General features: G+C 54.1%; 1 protein-coding gene across 1 annotated transcript in view; it reads right to left on the minus strand.

The window, feature by feature from the left end:
• LOC140428321 (protein-glutamine gamma-glutamyltransferase 2-like) overlaps window positions 1–18,865 on the minus strand; it is a 64,928-nt gene extending 46,063 nt beyond the window's left edge. The window contains exons 1-2 of the mRNA XM_072514667.1: window positions 18,720–18,865; window positions 8,431–8,625 (exon numbers count right to left, since the gene is read on the minus strand). Coding sequence (XP_072370768.1) covers window positions 8,431–8,625; window positions 18,720–18,729 — 205 coding nt within the window. The 5' untranslated portion in view covers window positions 18,730–18,865. The remainder of the gene's footprint in view (window positions 1–8,430; window positions 8,626–18,719) is intronic.
• Between the last annotated feature and the right edge of the window lie 2,390 nt (window positions 18,866–21,255).

A 21,255-nucleotide genomic window follows, 5' to 3' on the forward strand; every position in this document is an offset into this window, starting at 1 on the left:
GGATTTGAGACCAGGAAGTGAACAGCCATGATCAAATTAAATGGTGGAGCAGGCTCGAAGGGCTGAATTGCCTACTTCTGCTCCTAATTCCTGCATTCATATGAAACTGATAGCTACCTTATTCGCTGAGTTGTTACGTGCAACAGTTTATATCACGCTTGGACACTGACCATAATATCCACCAGTATCCATCCTCAATACATTAGCCCAGCTAATACACCTGAACTGTAATTGTAACTTCAGGCATTAATTCCATAATGAATAAAATCTATTTCAGTTCTCCTACTGTGTATGCTAAGTGTGGTAGTGTGCCCCTTTAAGGGGCGAGAGTTCGGAGGGTCATGTGACAATCAGGAGGAGCACGCAAATCCTGCGGCTCAGTTAGTTGGTTAGAGGTTTGGAGTCGTGGAGTACGGTAGTCTTTATCTCACTCTCTGTAAATAATTCCTTATCTTAATAAACCATTTATTCATTGATCTACTTGGTGGTTGCCAGTCAGTCAAGATACTACACTAAGATACTGCTAATTGCTGAATCTAAGAATTGATTTTATAATCTAATTTTCTCTTTGATGATTTTGGCTGTAGTCACTTACATGTGCTCTAATAAGTGTTAATAATGTAAACATGAACTTAATCAGGATTAGTTGATGTAAAATGGTAGCCAAATTAAAACATTTAGTACTGTGATTTTCAATTCATATTCAGCATAGTTTAATGTTGGTGAGTTAAGGTGAAGGGGTTAAGGTATCATCCAGCTCCTTTTGAAACCTTATTACTTCTCATCCAAATATTGTTGCACACCCAATAAACAATAATACTAAACATATAACCATTCCCAGCAGGTGTAAATAAAGTTTATTCTCTTGTGGACAACCAGTAAGTTTGTCCTTCTGTAATTGTCCAAAAATAAGGGTCTGGATTCTCCATTATTGGGACTATGTCCCCACACCGGCGTCAAAACGGTGGAGTTTCACATCAGTGTGACCACTTGCTGGAGAAGCAGCTGAATGACGGGAGGCCATTGGATATGAGGTCACTCGCATTGATTGTCTGGAAATAGCGATTAAGTGGTGATAATTGGTTTCTCGCCATGCTACGGCGAGATCCCGATTTCGCCTATGGGAGCATCGCAAACTGTTTTGCACCCGGCGCGGATCTCGATTTTGGCTTCTCCCGCTATTCACCGGCCTCGTTACGCTTGAGCGCGAGAAGATCGCCAGAAGATCGCGCCCTATTTGTTCTGTTATTGGGAGGTGGCTGCGCAGTGGTATTGTCATTGGACTAAAAATCTAGTGGCTCAGAATAATCCTCTAGGGACCTGGGTACGAATCCCACCACAGCAGATGGTGAAATTTGAAATAAAACAAAAATCTGAAATTAATAGTCGACAATAAAACCATTCTTCATTGTCAGAAAAACCCCATCTGGTTCACTGGTGCCCTTTAGGGAAGGAAACTTGCCGCCCCTTACCAGATCTGGCCTACATGGTTGACTCTTAAATGCCCTCTGAAATGGGCGAGCAAGCCATTCAGTTCAAGGGCAATTAGGGATGAGCAATAAATGCTGGCCCAGCCAGCGACGGGCACATCTCCTGAATGAATAATTAAAATCGTAAGGTGACTTGGACTGGAATTTTCAATTATGGGTCAGAAATGTGGGGCTGGATTCTCCGCAGCTCCGCGCTGAAATCGCGAAACACGATCGGCCGGAGAATCGGCTCCAACATCGAAATCGGCTTTGACTCCAGTTTCATGCCGATTTCCGATTCTCTGGACCCCCAACACGAAGGAATTGCGGCGCCTGAGCACAGCCCGGGGAATCGGATTAGGTGTCCCGACAACCGATTCTCCGGGGCTCAGTGATTCTGCGGCCTGGATGGGCGAAGACCCGATGGCGTGCTTCTAACCCCCTATAAAAAATCGTGACGTCGCCGTGCGGCTGATGCGGTGGAGGGAAGATGTAGGGGTTGGCGTGGGGGGACTGCGGGCTCCTGTAACGGACACCAGCTGGGCAGTGTACATGACTCGTTTATCCTGGCACAATCATTCATCCCCAACATGTTCGAGGGACACCCCCCGGCTGCGGAGTTGGTTGCTGAGTGACAGGGGTTACCCGTTGCGGTCGTGACTGATGACGCCTATAGGGAGTCCACAGAGCGGCACAGAGAACCGCTAAAATGATGCCCATTGTGTGACCAGGGGTGTGGTGGAGAGGTGCTTCGGGGTGCTCAAAATGCGCTTCAGGTGCCTGGACCGCTCTGGAGATGCCCTCCAGTATGAGACAAGGAGGGGCGCCGCATCATTGAGGTCTGCTGCGTCCTCCACAATTTAGCCCAGCAGAGGGTTGATGTGCTGGAGGAGGATGAAGAGCAAGGGCTGGCCTCTCCAGATGAGGAAGATGGGGCGGGAGGGGGACAATGGGCAGGACATGGGGGATGGACATGCACGGGAGGCTGCACTACACCACCGGCAGGGCCAGCGAGCATGGTACACTTTGATCGATGCATGTTTCACCAACTGGGGGGGGGGGGGGGGGGGTTGCTGGGCAGGGGCAAGGACACAACAATACCGCACCCCCTCACCACCGAACACACTCACCTCCCACACCACCGAACACCCTCACCTCCCCCACCACCGAACACACTCACGTCCCCCACACCGAACACACACAACTCCCCCACCACCGAACACACTCACCTCCCCCACCACCGAACACACTCACCTCCCCCACACAACTCCCCCACCACCGAACACACTCACCTCTCCCACCACCGAACACACTCACCTCCCCCACGCAACTCCCCCACCACTGAACACACTCACCTCCCCCACCACCGAACACACTCACCTCCCCCACCACCGAACACACTCAACTCCCCCATCACCGAACACACTCAACTCCCCCACCACCGAACACACTCACCTCCCCCACCACCGAACACACTCAACTCCCCCATCACCGAACACACTCAACTCCCCCATCACCGAACACACTCACCTCCCCCACCACCGAACACACTCAACTCCCCCATCACCGAACACACTCAACTCCCCCACCACCGAACACACTCAACTCCCCCATCACCGAACACACTCAACTCCCCCATCACCGAACACACTCAACTCCCCCATCACCGAACACACTCACCTCCCCCACCACCGAACACACTCAACTCCCCCATCACCGAACACACTCAACTCCCCCACCACCGAACACACTCAACTCCCCCACCACCGAACACACTCAACTCCCCCATCACCGAACACACTCAACTCCCCCATCACCGAACACACACAACTCCCCCACCACTGAACACACTCACCTCCCCCACCACCGAACACACAACTCCCCCACCACCGAACACACTCACCTCCCCCACACAACTCCCCCACCACTGAACACACTCACCTCCCCCACCACCGAACACACAACTCCCCCACCACCGAACACACTCACCTCCCCCACACAACTCCCCCACCACTGAACACACTCACCTCCCCCACCACCGAACACACTCACCTCCCCCACCACCGAACACACTCAACTCCCCCACCACCGAACACACTCAACTCCCCCATCACCGAACACACACAACTCCCCCACACCGAACACACACAACTCCCCCACACCGAACGCACACAACTCCCCCACCACCAAACACACTCACCTCCCCCACCACCGAACACACTCACCTCCCCCACACCGAACACACACAACTCCCCCACCACCGAACACACTCAACTCCCCCATCACCGAACACACTCACCTCCCTCACACCGAACCACCCGCATGCACCACCCTTCCATTATTCATCGGCCTGCGGTACAACCAGCTGTGGGCACTGGGTTGGCAGTGACAGAGGGTCTGGTCCATGGGATGGAAGATGATGACAACCCGTTCTGCGATGAGCTTCGAGCTCCACATCGCCAGACAATGTCTGACTCATGCCCACGATACCACCTGCCACCTGGGTGGTCTCTGCATGCGAGCTGGCTACTCCATCACATGGCCCTGTCGTATTGCTGGCGACGGGGTGTTGGGGATATCCGGGGGAGGAGGGCTTTGGGGGGCTGCACGGCACGCCCACTGGCCCTCACTCTTCCATAACCCCTCACCCACAGTGGCCCTCACTTACCGCCCCATCCCCACACCCATCAGACAGAGCACAGAGGCAGTTTTCATCGGTGATAACATGTGTTTAAAGTGCAGAGGCATATACAGTCTGTGCCCTAGCCCCTATAACTAAACAGTGCCCTGCACATGGGCCAACCTAACTGGTGTCTATCTTTCTGGCCTTACGGGCCCTATCACTATGCCTAGGTGGTTCCCCAGAGAGTACAGCAGAAGTGGAGGTGGACTGCTGTGACCCCTGCCCTGCGACTAAGGTCCCCGTTGGCGCACGTTTCCTGGGACAGCCCGACCTGGATGGGCCCGGCTGCTCCTCGGGTGTCCCAGCTGACGGGATGCCTCCCTGTTCTGCCCGCTACCCACCAGATGCAGCAGTGACAGGAGTGGGGGCGGGGGGGGTGCAGGGTAGTCCCAGCATCTCCCTGCAAGAGTCACCGGCACGGGCCCCAGCGCCTCCTGCTCCCTCAGGGTGCCCGATGGCCCCCCGGACTTCTCATGGGATGGGGGTGCGAGCGGAGCCAAACCCCGAGGCCCCCCCGACACCCGGTGCTGCCAGTCCTGGAGGCCTGCTCTGGTATCGACCAGGGTCTGAACAAATTCTCCGGCGCCAGGGTTTTGGCGGGGGCGGGAATCGCGGCACGCTGGTCGGCGGCTGGTGACAACAGCACCCCCCCCGGCGATTCTCCGGCCCGCGATTGGCCAAGTGGCCGCCCGTTTTCGGCAGGTCCCGCCGGCATAAATCACAACAGGTCCTTACCGGTGGGACCTGGCTCCACAGGGCGGCCTGCCGTGCCCTCGGGGGGGGCGCAGGGAGATCTGGGCCTGGGGGGTGCCCCTATGGTGGCCTAGCCCGCGATCAGGGCCCACCGATCCGCGGGCGGGCCTGTGCCGTGGGGGCACTCTTTCCCTCCGCACCAGCTGCTGTCAACCTCCGCCATGGCCGGTGCGGAGAAGAACCCCCTGCGCATGCGCTGGGATGTCGCCAGCACACGCTGGTGCTCCCACGCATGCGCAAACACGCGCTGGCAGGCGGAGGCCCTTCCGCGCCGGCTGGCGTGGCGCCTAACACACTGGCGCCGGCCTTGCCCCTGAAGGTGCGGAGGGTTCTGCGCCTTCGGGGCAGCCCGACGCCGGAGTGTCCCGCCCCGCCAGTTCATGGAGAATCCCGCCCCTCCTTGGTGGTGGGGGGAGGTGGGGGGGGGGGAGGGGGGGTGGTGGAGCAAACTCAAACAGCAACAGTGTTAGATGGTCCGATGCATGCAACCCATGGGTTGGGCCTCTGATGGCATCAGTGCACAGGTCACCCAGCCATTGCGGCTCGCATGGGTGAGTGCAGCCATGTGGGTCAGGGTGGGGGTGGGACCATCTCCCGGTAGGGGGGAGAGGGGTGGGTCATATGTGTGTGGGGGGGTAGGGCGTTTGGTGCCCGGGGCACAGTGCTGAGTACTCACCCTGGCTGCCCTGAGGAGGTCGTGCAGATTCTTCCGGCACTGGTCAGTGGTCCTGGCCACTGGCCCAACGGCACTGACGGACTCGGCCAGCTCCGCCCAGGCACGGCGGACGGTGGCGCCTGCTGTCCCAGTCCGGGGTATAACACCTGCCTCCTCTCCTCCAAGGCGTCCAGGAGGGTGTCCAACTCGCCATCCATGAATCACGGAGCTGCTCATCTGATGGCCATCTTGCCTGCCACAGCTGTGTGTGAGGAGAGAATGCTTTTCAGCAGCCATGGCGTCGCGTCAATGACGCAACCCGCATATCGGCGGCCGATCGGCGGCCGCTCCCTCGGGTGCTTCACGTTGCGCCCGTGTTAGACCCTTGTGGGCTGCTGAAGAGCTGCACCTGGGGGCCTGATGACGCCATTGTGAAACTGCGCGGTTTTCACGACGACGTCAACACTTAGCCCCATTTTCAGAGAATCCAGCCCGTGAAAGCAAGTTCAGTTCCGACCCCTCATGGCATGCTCCAAATGCTCCAAACAGTACAGGGAGCGGGCTCAATATTGAAGGGGAGTGGGCGAGATGAGAGCTGACATGTGAGAAGTGAAGGAATGTTTTTAAAAGGTCAGAGCTGCCTGGTCATGTTCCTGGAGGAGAAACTCCTTCATGGCGTGGCCAGAGTTGGCAGCAATAGCTGCATTTTTAAAAATAAATCACCTAGGAAGTTGAATGGCAATAAGCTCTTCTAGTTAGCTCCAAATCGAAATGCACCAATTTCTAATAAAAATCAAAGACTGAATTTGTAAGTTAAGACATGTAGGACTGGCACTCTAAATTCCCACACCAAGGGCGGAATTTTGCAGCCATGTTGCAGCATGGGTGGGCCGCAAAATGTGCCAAATGGTTCAAAGGTCCGTTGACTTTGAGGGGACTGGAAAATCCCACAGGTGGGAGGGGTTGTAAATAAATTTGCCCCAAGAGGTTTCCCACCCCAACTACATATGACCCCAGCACAGTTCCTTGGAATAAAGCTCATTAAGCATTCATCCTGAGCTCAGCAACTTTCATGGGTCAGCAATTCCAACCCCAAGCCATCCTCATTTGTTGGTGTCTTCGAGGCTCTCATGTCCTTTTACTGCTGCTTGTGTTTCTCCAAGGGATAGCGATGGTCCCATTGCAGCATTGCCCAGCTTCTGCTCTGGGCCACTGAAGTCACTCCATTTGCCTGTTAGAATTCCACCAGGAGCTTAACATAAATGCTTAACAAACCTCATCCTGAAAAACTGTATTGGAGTTATGGGTGCATGGGGTGGTAAATCTCTTGGTGTGGGAAATTAGAGATCCAGCCATACATGTCTTAGCTTGTAAATTCAGCTTTGTTTTTTTGAGGGTTAATGCATTGGGTTTAATTAAAAGAACTCGTTACCATTCAACTAGCTGGTGATTTTTTTAAATAGTGGATATGACTCTGAATGCAGAGAACAATTGCAGTTGCACAGGGTAGAGAGATGGTAATATAGTGGTAATGTCACTGGACTAATAATCCAGAGGCCCCAATTAATGTTCGAAGCAAGATTTTGGATTCAAATCTCATCACGGCAGTTGGTGAAATTTCAATTCAATCTGGAATTGAAAGCTGGCCTCAGTAATGGTGACCAGGGTGGCACTGCCAGGTTGCCCAGGTGGCACTGCCACAGTGTCCCAGTGCCAGCTGGAGTGCTAGGGGGCCAGCCCGCCCTGTCCTCAACCACCCAGGGGTTTCCAATGGTCTGGGAGAGCCCCCCCCCCCCCCCCCCCCCCCTCCAGGTGTCGTTATGACTGGTTCACTTTTGCGTGAACCAGTACTAAACAGCACCCTGATGAAGTATCCCAGCTGTGGCTATTGAGTCGCGGGCACTGGATGATTCTGGCATCAGGACCTATTAGGCTTATTTAAATATTCAGATCTGGATCTCGCCCTGTGAGTGTCAAGTTTCCGTTGCGCCCGAATCCGCGTCGGGCACACCAGGGTTGCTGAATCACGCCCTCTGTTCCTCTCTTCATAGATGCTGCTAGACCTGCTGAATTTTTCCAGCATTTTCTGTTTTTATTCAAGAGCACTTAGGGAAGAGAAACAAATTCTGGCCTTGCCAGTGACGTCTAAATGCCCAAATAAAGGAATGTTTTAAAAGGGTGAGATCTAGCCGATTGCAATTGTAACTCATTACCAGCTTTACATTATGAATCAAAGAGAAATTTCCCATGACATTTCTTCAACTGTCAGCAGGTTTGTTTTCCCTATTGTGGTGTCCGGGTTGTGCATCTGATGATTGCATTGGAGGTGTGCAATTTGTATGCTGTGTCCAATTGGGGCAGTCTTGATGGGCCCAAAGGTCTTTTTTCAACCTCCTTTTCTTTTATTTAGAATGTCTTAAAATTAAAATATCCAGCTCGCATGGGGAGAATAAAGCAGTCGACAAAACCACAGCACTTATAAAACAATATAAGTAGACACTTCCTCTTCATGACACGGCATAAGTGGTCGGCCACAACATTGAAAGCAACCTTTAACTAATGTGCATTGTCTACAAATTGACATTTCAACATCCTGCCTGGTATATGCTGTCTGGGACATGAGGGAATGTTGAACTTATGAGAATCAGCCAGTCATCTTTTCGATATGAACTCTAAACTCCAGCCGCCAATACATCTGGCTCCACAACCCAGTCAAACCAATCGAAGAGTGTGGCAGCAATAAACAGACACCAAACACAATGAGTAGTTATTAAACGAAGGGGGGGAATAACAAAAAAAAATCTTCTTTTAAGTTATCATTGATGGAATACTCATTCTGAAGTTTTTCTAACTCATTCTTGATTGATTACCTGTCTGAGCAATCAGCTTAAATCTGTCGACATCTGGGTCATATTGATTCCTGTTAAATTGCACTCTGATATAGAACAGTTGTCCCCGTCTGACTATCAGTCGCTTGGTGCTGATCCCAGCGGTCCTGTGCTCTGCGTTGTTCTTCTCATAGTGAAAGTCAACGGAACGCACATCTTGCACGGCATAGTCTGCAGCTTAAATGAAGCGAAAATATGTATTAGGTTTTAAGCTCTTGTAGCTTATGAGGAGAACCTTAATGAAACTGTAAGCAATTTTTACCTCTGTTAAAATAACAGACAAAAGGAACTTCATTACAACATAGTGCGCGGGATTCTCCGCTCCCCCAGCCATGTGTTTCTCGGCAGCACCGGCGGGATTCTCCAATAATGGGGCTATGTCCCCACGCCCGCTAGAAAACAGGCGCGAATCACTCTGGAAGTTCTTGGAGAAAGTCAATGCCTTTCGCTGGCAGCGGCATTCTTTCTTCCTGCCACTTGTCAATGGGATTTCCCATTGAAGCCATACCATGCCCCTGGGTGTGCTGCCAACGGGAAAAGAGAATCGGAACAGTCCAATCGGAGAATTCCAGCCAGTAAGTATTTATCCACCAATATCACTTAATGTAATATCACCCCAAAGGGCTTTCATCTTATTTTAATCATAGAAGAAACAAGTGCTTTATGTCAGTACATCTCGAGTTATTCTTTAAAATTACTGAAAAATTAACGATACATCATCAGTTTAACAATTTGTATATATAAGTACAGGAAAATGGCATAAGCATGGGAGTATTTTACAATGTGGGAAGAAATACAGTTGATACAGAGCCCAGGAAGGAAGGGACAATTGAGAGGCAGACAGGTGAGCAACAGCACAGGAAAGAAAAGGAGAGAGGTGGTAAGGTACAGTAAATGAGATAATGGAAGGCAGAAGCACAATCACTGAATAAGTAGCTACCAATGATAAAGAGCAGGGAATGAGATGTGAGCAGCAGTCTGATATACTAGAGCAGCTGACAATCCATGCAGATGCAAAACACCAGAGGATATCATTCGGTTGAGGATGGAATAATGTATACTTTTAAGAAAAAAGTGGACATGTTGAAATTATCGTTCCATGGCACAGGAGGCACTTTTAAAGATTATTCATCAATGGCAGGTAGGCATCACTGATAAGGCCAGTATTTATTGCCCACCCTAACTGCCCTTAACTGACAGCTTGCTAAGCCATTTCAGATGAGAGTTGAAACTCAACCACATTGCTGTGGACTAAGAATCACAAATAGGCCAAAAGATTTCCTTCGCTATAACAATCTGGTAGTTACATGGTCACCATTACTGATACTAGCTTTTTATTACAAATATTTTTATTTTTATGAAGAGAATTCACAGTCCTCAGCTGCTGTTGGGCTGAATTCTCCGATTTGGAGAATATGTTCCTCGCCGGTGTGGGAACGGTAGTGTTTTACGCTGGGGAGCTAGCAGGGAGGCAGCGTAGAGCACCCGGCTATAGCCGGTACTGTCGCTATGGCCTGGAGAATTGCTGGATCCGTGGCCACGCATGCGCACGGCGACAGCCTGCAGTAGCCGCGCCGTGCTTCATGGCGGATACCACTTGCAGACCCGTCCCGCTAAATAGTCCCCCCCCCTTTGGCCAGCTCGCACGCCCCGGACAGCCCCACCACAGTCCCTCCAGCCATGAATAATGTCCCCACTATCCGCGGATCGACCCTCCCCCGACTGTGGCGGCGCTGGACTGAGTCCGCAGCCGCCATGCTGATTCCCGGCGGGTGAGACCATGAGAGGACCCATGGCATCGGGAAATCGGCCGGTCGGGGGCGGAGCATCGGGGGACAGGCCTCAGGCAATGGCCTGACGTCGTGGATACCTGGCACGGCTTACTCGCTTTGGAGGGGGCAGAGCATCGCAGAAGCAGCTCCGCCCCCGATTCAGTCGCAAATTTGGATTCTCCTGCCCATCGCCTAACGCGATTTCGGTGTCGGCGACCGGAGAAACCAGACCTTGAAATCATGTCTGTTAGGAAAGAGTTCATGTTCCCCAGTGCTTCAGGTGGAATTGGAGCTTCAATTGCTCAAAAGACCACGCTTATTGTTTGACAGACTGTACACATATGTAAAGCGGATACAGGTGGCACTGCGGAGTTAGAGGAGAAGGGATTGTACAGCACACTAAAATTGGAGTTGAAGAAACCAAGGTTTGCTTTCTAGTTCTTATTACAGGGATACCATCGGAGTTTAACAATGTATCAGGATCATTATTGGTCTAGCAGCACAGCACCTATGTTTATGTCTCTCTGCAAGTTGAAGGAGTCACACCGAGCCACCATTGGACCTTGCACCCTCCAGTCTCCTGCCCCCGTCAGCCTTATAGACCCTATCCAGTCACTGTAATATCATGTTCTTTCATTGATATCGGGTAGAACCAGAAATGGAGCCACTTCTGGTCCCACCCACCATGCATGCACATCACGCGCAACATTCTCAGCCACATGCTTCTATGTCTCTATGAAGATTTCTAGGATCTTAACTGGCCCTGATTCACAGGGGAGCACGGTAGTGGGGAAAGATCAGCAACCAAAACCAAAAAGGTCTTGCTAAATTTATTGGCAGGAATTCATTATTTTTGGTATTATGGCTTTCAGCCAGTCAAATTGACAGTCAGGGACCATTGCGAAAGTGCCCAGAAATTGGAAGTGAGAGCTCGAGGAATTGGAGCTTGGTGTGTTGGCAGTGGTGATGGGGGTAGAGAACAACGGATCAGGGTAATGATAAAGATAGGAGTGAGAGGCCTTGACTGATAGAGAAGGCTGAAGACTGCCTGTCATGGAGGAGGAGATGGGTACATCCCTGCTGCTCTTGACCCTCAAGGTGTGCTGTAAAGGACCTTACTTTCACAGAATCACAGAATAATACAATGCAGAAGAGGCCCTTCGACCACTGAGTCTGCTCCAACGCTTGAAAAACACCTGACCTGCATACATAATCCCAATTGTCAGCACTTGGCCTGTTCTTGAGCTTTAGCGCTTGACTTCCTTATATCCGAGCTCTGGGAAAGCCAACTGACATCTGTTAAATTGCACTGGATGAACCTGTTTTGAATATCTGAATGAATTATCCCCACTTCTCCATGGCAATTTAAGTATTTTAATAATTATTTTAACACCGCTTCACTCTCCTCTACCCATCGTAAAAGAGGAAGGGGTTGTTGCCTAATATCAAGGCCATATGTCACAAAGATGGCTTTTGAGTAGCTCCGCTTTTGCAAATTGGCATCTCATGATAGCTTTTGGCTTTGTGTTCATTATCTGTCACTGTTGGATTCAAAGTACCAGCTGCCTATCCAATTTCCAGAAATGTTTGCAGTGCATAGGTTTCACTGAAGGCACATGAACAAAAAAAAAATGCACCTCTAGCACTTTTCAGCCTCAATGTAGAATCACTTCTGTAGTATACAGACAACCTAAAACAAGTTCCCAATGTGACTATGATGGGTTGGAAACAAGCTAACCACGTAAAGCAGCTGGATCTTTACCTTCATTCTATACGTGAATGACAATAAAAGTAATGTTTATACCATCCCTTCGCAAATTAGAATAATAAGAAAAATTACTCCTCGAAAATAAAAACAAGTTGCAGGAACAAAGGAATCGGCCACTTAAGGGTGAGAGCTACCGGCCGTGTCGCACTCAAACAGAATCACGCCCTAAGTGCCGTTAGATAGCGGTGGGGAACTCGCCAGCAAAACCCACCACAAATGACACTCAGAAACTTTTCCGTTAGATCGCGTCCTTGGTCCTGTTCTGTTATTTAGGGTAACCATGCTTGATCTGTGACCTAACGCCATATAGCACCCTTTGAATACCTCAATACGTTTGAATATCAACTATCTAGCAATCTCAATTTTAAAATTAATAATTTATCTAGCAAGAATTTCCATTGACAGAAAAGAGATCTAAACTTCTCCCACCCTTTGTGAGTGGATCTGTGTCTCCTAATTTAACTCCGGAAAGATCTGGCTCTACTTTTGAGATTATCCTCCGGGTCCTTAAACCCCACCCCACCCCCACCCCACACAAAATGAATCTACTTTTTTCAGTTTTGATAGAAAGCTTTCCTGATATTGTCCCAAACGGGATACTCCATCGGCCTGATCCTCCACTTCGCCGACAGCACACTCACTCCTGCGGATTTCCCTACGGTGTGGGGGTGCCCACAATGGGGAAACTCCCTCCCCGCATTGGCCGGCTGCCGGGACGGAGGATCCCGCTGCCGGTGGGAGCTCGTCTCATCAGAAAACGGGTGCGGCGGGATGACGATCCCACTGCCGGCAGCTCATAAGGCCGCGCAGCTCCCCCCCACCCGACCGGAACACCCGACTGGATGGCTAGCCGTCGCTCAGCCCCGAGGTTCGAGTCACGCGATGTGGAGGCGCTCCTGGACGCGGTGGAGCAGAGGAGGGACGCCCTGTATCCCGGGCACGGCCGCAGAGTTGCCCCACGCCACAGCCGGCGTCTGTGGAGGGAAGTGGCGGAGGCCGTCACCGCTGTGGCCCTGACACCACGGACAGGCACCCAGAGCCACAAGAAGGTGAACGACCTCGTCAGAGCAGGCAGGGTGAGCCTCCCCCATATCCCCCATATCCCCCCTCCCCATATCCCCCCTCCCCCATATCCCCCCTCCCCCATATCCCCCCTCCCCCATATCCCCATATCCCCCCTCCCCCATATCCCCCCTCCCCCATATCCCCCCTCCCCCATATCCCCCCTCCCCCATATCCCCCATATCCCCTCCTCCCCCATATCCCCCCTCCCCCATATCCCCCCTCCCCCATATCCCCCATATCCCCAAGTGAATCCATCCCTAACCTTAACCTCTGTAATGCACGCGCAACCGATGGCGTGCATTCATATACCTGCCTAACACTGTTGCCTTTTACCCCTGCCACCAGCCCCCCCCCCCACAGGAGAAGCGCGCACACAACAATAGGGAGCATGTGAGGACTGGAGGAGGGCCCGCTGATGAGAGGCCACTGACCGTACACGAGGAAAGGGCCCTGGAACTGGCTGGCGGACCTGAGGACCGAGAGGTTGCTGATGCAGAGGTCGGGGCCCCACGAGCAAGTGAGCGACCAACAGCCCGTCCCCATATCCCCCCTCCCCTATATCCCCCTCCCCGTATCACCTGATCACTGCCTGATGTCTAACCATGCATGCTTCATTGTGTATCGCAGGACCAAACGTCCAGGCACCCATCCCCGCAGATGCACACCGCCCGCAGGATGCCCCTCGGAGACCACAGGAGACGGAGAGACCCGCACCCTCCAGCATGCGACGCCCGCAGGATGCCCCTCGCACCCCACGGGAGACGGAGAGACCCGGACCCTCCAGCATGCGACGCCCGCAGGATGCCCCTCGGAGACCACGGGAGACGGAGAGACCTGGAGCAACAGGGAGACGACACCCCCGTCACGTGCGGGAGCGACCACCCAGCGATGAGGGGGGCAGCCAGAGGCCCCCGTCACATCCGAGCCAGGACACCACTACCCAGGTCACCACTATCCAGGACACCCCTACCCGGGACACCACTACCCAGGACACCCCTACCCGGGACACCACTACCCAGGACACCCCTACCCGGGACAGCACTACCCGGGACAGCACTACCCGGGACAGCACTACCCAGGACACCCCTACCCGGGACACCACTACCCAGGACACCCCTACCCGGGACAGCACTACCCGGGACAGCACTACCCGGGACAGCACTACCCGGGACAGCACTACCCAGGACACACCTACCCGGGAAGACGAAATACCGGACAGTGACTCAGAGTGGATGGGTGGAGACGAACCCCCACCCCAAAGTGCCATGGACTCAGAGTGGGACGAAGAGCACGACACAACGCCACTGCTGTCACCAACACCCTCCACCATCGCAGAAACACTCACCACGGTTGGGCACTTTAGTGATGAGGCGTCTGGTACACTCACTGGTGCGCACAACACAGCCGTCCCGGTACAGCAGGTGGAGGTAGGAGCAGCAGAGGGACCGGGCGGTCGGAGGGCAGCCCAGGCCAAGCGAACATCTGCCGCCCAGATGGATCCCGGGTTCCTGCAGTTACCACACCCACACATAGATCCGATGCAACCACCGACACGGAGACGAGCGAATAGGGTGACGGGTGGCTTGCAGCGGCTGAGGTCGCAGGTGGAGGAGTCCACCCGCGTCCAGGAGCTGGGAGTGGTCCCGGTCATGCGTGCCACCCAGGCTGACACCGCACGGGTGGCGTCCGCGGTGGAGGCAATGGGTGCGACGGTGTCAGACATGGGGAACGGTTTGCGAGGCCTGGGGCCTTCCGTGCAGGCGGCGTCTGTGGCCCAGGAAATGGCTGCCCTCTCACAGGAGGCCATGAGCCAGTGCCAGCGCCAGATGGCAGAGGCGCTCAACGCCATAGCCCAGTCTCAGCAGGCCATGGCCCAGTCTCAGCAGGCCATAGCCCAGTCTCTGCAGGCCATGGCCCAGTCTCTGCAGGCCATGGCCCAGTCTCAGCAGGCCATCGCTGAGGGCATCGGCGCCAGTGGCCATGTGCGAGCCGGCGTCGCACTGTCACAGACAGGGTTCGACAACCCCCTGGGCTCCATGGCTGCAAATCTGCAGACCCCTGTCGATACCAGCACAGGCCTCCAGGACTGGCAGCGCCAGATGTCGGGGGGGCGTCGGATGGCCAGTCCGTTCGCATCCCCCACCCATGTAGAGGCCTGGGGGCCATCGGGCACCCCGAGGGAGGAGGAGGTGGTGTGGTCCGTCCCGGCTCCCTCTGTAGGGGAGGTCCCGGTACACCGCGACACCTCGGACTCCCCCCCTTCCATCCCAGGTGCATCGGGTGGGCAACGGGCAGGACAGGCTGGCAGCTCGCCATCCCAGTCGCCCGGGCCGCAGCCTGGCCCATCTAGGCCAGGACGCCCCAGGAAACGGCCGCCAAAGGGATCCAGTGTCAGAGGGCAGGAATCACAGGAGTCCACCTCCAGTTCTGCTGTACCGTCTGGGGAACCACGTAGACGTAGTCAAAGGGCCCGTAAGGCCAAACAATTAGACACTGAGTAAGTTGGCACGGGTGCAGGGCGCAGATGAGTTTTAGGGGCTAGGGCACGTGCATGAACTCCTTTGGTTATTAAAGTCAATGTTACACCTACCGAAGCTGCCTTTGTGCTCTGTCCAAAGTGTGCGGGCGTGTCATGTACGTTGAGCGCAAGTGTGTGTGTGACGGGTGGTCTTACCTCAGCCCCAGGTGAGTCTGCCCCCTTCCCCCTGGGCCGCCATCAACATCCCCCGGGCAGAGGACGGGACCGTGCGCTGCAGTGTCACAGCCGCATGCAGGGATGGTCCGGGTGGATGGTGGTACTGTGGCCATGGGTCAGACATAGTCCAACGATGTAGAGCCAGGAGCTCATCGGAGGCGGGTTGTCATCATCCTCCATGGCCTGCGATAGACACGCGTCCACCCGCAACTGGGTGAGCCCGGCCCGTTGTGCCGCCGGTGGATCGGCAATTGGGGGGGGGGGGGGGGTGGTGTGCATGCGGGTGGGGTGTGTGGGGTTGGGGAGGGGGGTGAGGGTGCTGGGTGGGTGGGTGGGTGGGGGGTGTGGGTGGTCGGCTGTTGTCATGGTGTGCGGTCTGTGGCCATACTACCCGATTCCCACGCCCATCTAGTCAGTGAAGCGGGCGTCTATCAGTCTGTCCCATGCCCGCTGGGCCAGCCGGTAACGGTGGACAGCAACCCGCCTGTGTCTACCCCGTCTGCCCTGACCATTGCCCCCATCCCCCTCATCTGGGGAGGACTGGGCCTCTTCCTGCTGCTCCTCCACTCCGCCCTCCTCTGCCTGCGGCACATCGCCCCTCTGCTGGGCTATGTTGTGCAGGACGCAGCACACCACAATGATGCGGCCGACCCTATCTGACCGATACTGGAGGGCGCCCCCAGAGAGGTCCAGGCACCTGAAACGCATCTTCAGCACGCCAAAGCACCTCTCGATCACTCCCCTTGTCGCTACATGGGCATCATTGTAGCGGTTCTCCGCCTCATTGCGTGGCCTCCGTATAGGCGTCATCAGCCACGATCGCAATGGGTAGCCCCTGTCGCCCAGCAACCAGCCCCTCAGCCGGGGATGGCGTCCCTCGTACATGCCGGGGATGGATGACCGCGACAACACGAATGAGTCGTGTACACTGCCTGGGTGACGGGCGCAGACGTGCAGGATCATCATGCGGTGGTCGCAGACCACCTGTACGTTCATTGAATAGGTCCCCTTCCTATTAGTGAACACGGCCCTGTTCTCTGCAGGTGGCCGCACGGCGACGTGCATCCCATCGATCGCGCCCTGGACCATGGGGAACCCGGCAACGGCAGAGAAGCCCACGGCCCGGGCATCTTGGCTGGCCCGGTCCACGGGGAAGCGGATGTAGCGGTGCGCCATGGCATAAAGGGCATCTGTCACTGCCCGGATGCACCGATGCACCGATGTCTGCGATATGCCGGACAGGTCCCCAGTCGGTGCCTGGAATGACCCCGTTGCATAAAAGTTCAGGGCCACCGTAACCTTGACGGACACGGGGAGAGGGTGTCCCCCGCCAGTGCCACGCGGTGACAGGTGTGCCAGCAGGTGGCAGATGTGTGCCACGGTTTCCCGGCTCATCCGGAGTCTCCTCCTGCATTCCCGGTCCGTGAGGTCCTGGTATGACTGCCGGGGCCGGTACACACGGGGCGCCCTCGGGTGCCTCCGTTGCCGTGGGACCGCGACGTCCTCCTCCCCCTCCTCGTCCTGTCGGTCAGGTGTCCCTCCAGCCTGGGCGGCTGCCGCCTGCCCCTCTGCGGCAGCCTGCGCCGCCTCTCTGGCACGCTCCTCCTCCTCCTCCTCCTCCTCCTCATCCAGGGCAACATAGACATGAGCGGCTGCCACCACGGCGGCCAACATCGCTGGATGGTCTGAAAACATGACGGCCTGGTGGGGGGGAGGGGAACGACGACATGTCATCATTGCCCATATCCCCTCCTCCCCCATCCAGGTGGCATGGACCGCATGGGTCCAACTGTTGGAGGCTGGCACCTGGCCAGGTGGACCAACTCATTTGCCCTCCCATCACCCACCCCAGCACGGACCCCCCCCCCCAACCCCCAACCTCCACCCCGGCACGGACCCCCTCCCCAACCTCCACCCCGGCACGGACCCCCTCCCCAACCCCCAACCTCCACCCCGGCACGGACCCCCCCCCCCAACCTCCACCCCGGCACGGACCCCCTCCCCAACCCCCAACCTCCACCCCGGCACGGACCCCCCCCCCCCCCCCCAACCTCCACCCTGGCACGGACCCCCCCCAACCTCCACCCCGGCACGGACCCCCTCCCCAACCTCCACCCCGGCACGGACCCCCTCCCCAACCTCCACCCCAGCACGGAACCCCCCAACCCCCAACCTCCACCCCGGCACGGACCCCCTCCCCAACCTCCACCCCAGCACGGACCCCCCCCCCCAACCCCCAACCTCCACCCCGGCACGGACCCCCTCCCCAACCTCCACCCCGGCACGGACCCCCCCCCCCAACCTCCACCCCGGCACGGACCCCCTCCCCAACCTCCACCCCGGCACGGACCCCCTCCCCAACCTCCACCCCAGCACGGACCCCCCCCCAACCCCCAACCTCCACCCCGGCACGGACCCCCCCCCCCCCAACCTCCACCCCGGCACGGACCCCCTCCCGGCACTCCCCCGGAGCCCAACCTACTCTAACCACCCCCCGCCGCACACACACACACACACACAAGCCGAGACACACCTCTCCTCACGCAATCAGTCTGCGGCCACGCCATTTCCTGCCCAGAGCCAACCCCCCAGGCCGTCACTCACCTCCTCGCTGGTCGGCGTGAGCCTGGAGCACCGGGTCACGCCGATGAAAAGGAGGTTTGATTCACGTCGACGTGAACGGTCATCACGTCGACGGGACTTCGGCCCATCCGGAAGGGAGAATATCGGCAGGCCGAAAATCGGCTGCCTTGCGCAGACCCGTGACATTCTCCGCGGCAGCGGCGCCATTAACGCCCCGCCGACTTTTCTCCCTTCGGAGACTTCGGCGGGGGCGGGGGCGGGATTCACGGCGGCCAACGGCCATTCTCCGACCCGGCGGGGGGTCGGAGAATGACGCCCCCAGTTCTTAATAGCAAAAGGAAACAAGAGAATGGGAATCAAAGCTCACAATCCCTGTATGTTTACTCACTGATTGCCATCTTGTATGAAGGTGAATGTTTTCTCTCTCTCACCCCCCTTCTTTGTCTCTCTTTTTCTCCAACACCTCAGTGCAAAAGGTTTTTACTTTCACAACGTAATAACTGACGCACAGTAACGGCCCGAATAGCTTCAAAGCTTTACAGCACGATGCTGTACCATTTCTACCATTAAAGGAGTGCTGCCTTTTTAAATAACTAAGAAATGTCTTTTGACGATAGTACAAGGAAATTATTTAAATTGTAGACAATGTATATTTTGCACTCATTGCATAATAATGAAAATTACAAATATCTTTTGTTACTCCGAAAGGATCAGATCATCAATACATTTTTTCAACAAAAGCAGTGTCCCTTTAAGGACAAACACCATTTCCTGATATGTGAGCTACTTTCATTTTAAGAAATACACCCCCAGAAAACCACATAAAACACTACTGCTAATACGGTACTCAGATATAGCAGCCAGCCTACAATAGGCAATTGCAAATAGATTAGCAACATTATACAAAATGGTTTCGGTGCAGTAGATCTTCCTTATTTCAAAGTGAATGCTGAAAATTACTTTCTGTAAGATCGAGTTATAGTGGTGAGGATTCAGGAAATAACATTAGCAAGTTGTCAGCACAAGTTTTCAAATTTGCATGTCAGTTTGATTCAAAGCAGTTTCAAAAATGGTCTCTTAGCTATCAAGGTAGTAAAAAAAATCAAACGAATCCTAAAACCCTTGTAATCATTTGGCTCTGAAATTGGGACATGGATGATGATATTTATCCTTTAATAATCTATACAGGTAATAAATAATAAGTGGTGGCACAGTGGTTAGCACTGCTGCCTCTCAGCGCCAGGGACCCGGGTTCAATTCCGACCTTGGGTCACTGTCTGTGCGGAGTCTGCACGTTCTCCAGGTGCTCCGGTTTCCTCCCACAGTCCAAAGGTGTGCAGGTTAGATGGATTCGCCATGCTAAATTGCCCCTTAGTGTTTAAAGGTTAATTGGGATTGCAGATTTGCCGGGACAGGGTGTGTGCTCTTTCAGAGAGTCAGTGCAGACTCGATGTGCCGAATGGCTTTCTTCTGCACTGTATCTGTCGCTTTTCTGTGAAACTCTGCCAGTTGGTCACCTGGAATTTAAAAACAACTCCAATAACATTGTACTCTTTGAATATTAGTCTACTACAACCTTGAGAATCTCGTTAAAACAGTTAATACATCCATTGAAGTGGCAGACAAAGAAATGTCAAAGGGTTTAAGCATTCATACATTGATAATTATCATGCTTTATTACAAGACAAAGGACATGAACAAGTTGAGTGATATCATACAATAGCTGTTGTTCTGGTACACGTCTAACATTTAAATAAGACCAATCATTTGGAAACAAACATAACAAAACATCTCGGGGGCCCTTTTAGCCGCTGTTGTCAAGGATTTGGAGCTCAGGGGTTTGCATTGTATCAAGCCACGTGAACAGTTTTGGGGACTCGCTCAGCCTACATCTGTGTCAATATACACAAGTGCCTGACTGAGATGTCGAACATTATAAAGAGCATAACAACATCACATCCCTGTTCACGAGAGCCTCCTTTGGCTCAGGTTCAAAACACAAGCCCACCTTCCCTCATGAATGCGTTAACTGGTACTCTGGAGAACTTGTATTCCGGTCTCCAGTTTGGCCACATGGGTGTCAACCCATCCATTGTGGACAGAGAGGCTTGGGGTGGGAGAGGTTATTTTGTCAAAGGAGGGAAATCCACTGCCAACCTGCCTGATTCTGTTTTAATTCCTGCACTTTCTGGGGAGTCCAAGTAACCAAGTCCAAGGGGTGACACGGTAGCACTGTGGTTATCACAGTTGCTTCACAGCTCCAGGGTCCCAGGTTCGATTCCCGGCTTGAGTGACTGTCTGTGTGGAGTTTGCACGTTCTCCCCGTGTCTGCGTGGGTTTCCTCCGGGTGCTCTGGTTTCCTCCCACAGTTCAAAGATGTGCAGGTTAGGTGGATTGACCATGCTAAATTGCCCTTAGTGTCTGTCATAATATACATCAGTACATTATTGTGCAATCACATACGCATACTGATGGACATGCAGTGGGACCAACCAGCATACATAACACCACAGAACACGCAACACAACAGTGTCCAAAAAGGTTAGATGGGGTTGCTGGTTTACGGGGATAGGGTAGAGGTGTGGGCTTAAGTGGGGTTAAGGGTTGGTGCAGACATGATGGGCCGAATGGCCTCCTTCTGCACTGTAAATTCCATGAAACCTGTTGCGCAGGGGCACAGCCATTATTACACTGTTTAAATGGGGCTTCTTTCCTGAGATTTTGGCAACAATGTGAAATGAACACATTGGGAGTTCAGAATACTTATCTGTAAGACGGAGGGGAGATTGAGTGGCATATTGTGGGGCTTGAATAAAGATCAGGGAAGAATTTCCAAGGCCATTGTAGGTGGGTTCAGTTGGAGCAAGGTGGGAAACTCCAGGAGATTGGCGTCAGATCAGAATCTCAACATTATCCTTCATTCG

Source organism: Scyliorhinus torazame, chromosome 8 (genome assembly GCF_047496885.1).
Source record: "Scyliorhinus torazame isolate Kashiwa2021f chromosome 8, sScyTor2.1, whole genome shotgun sequence".
Classification (NCBI taxonomy): domain Eukaryota; kingdom Metazoa; phylum Chordata; class Chondrichthyes; order Carcharhiniformes; family Scyliorhinidae; genus Scyliorhinus; species Scyliorhinus torazame.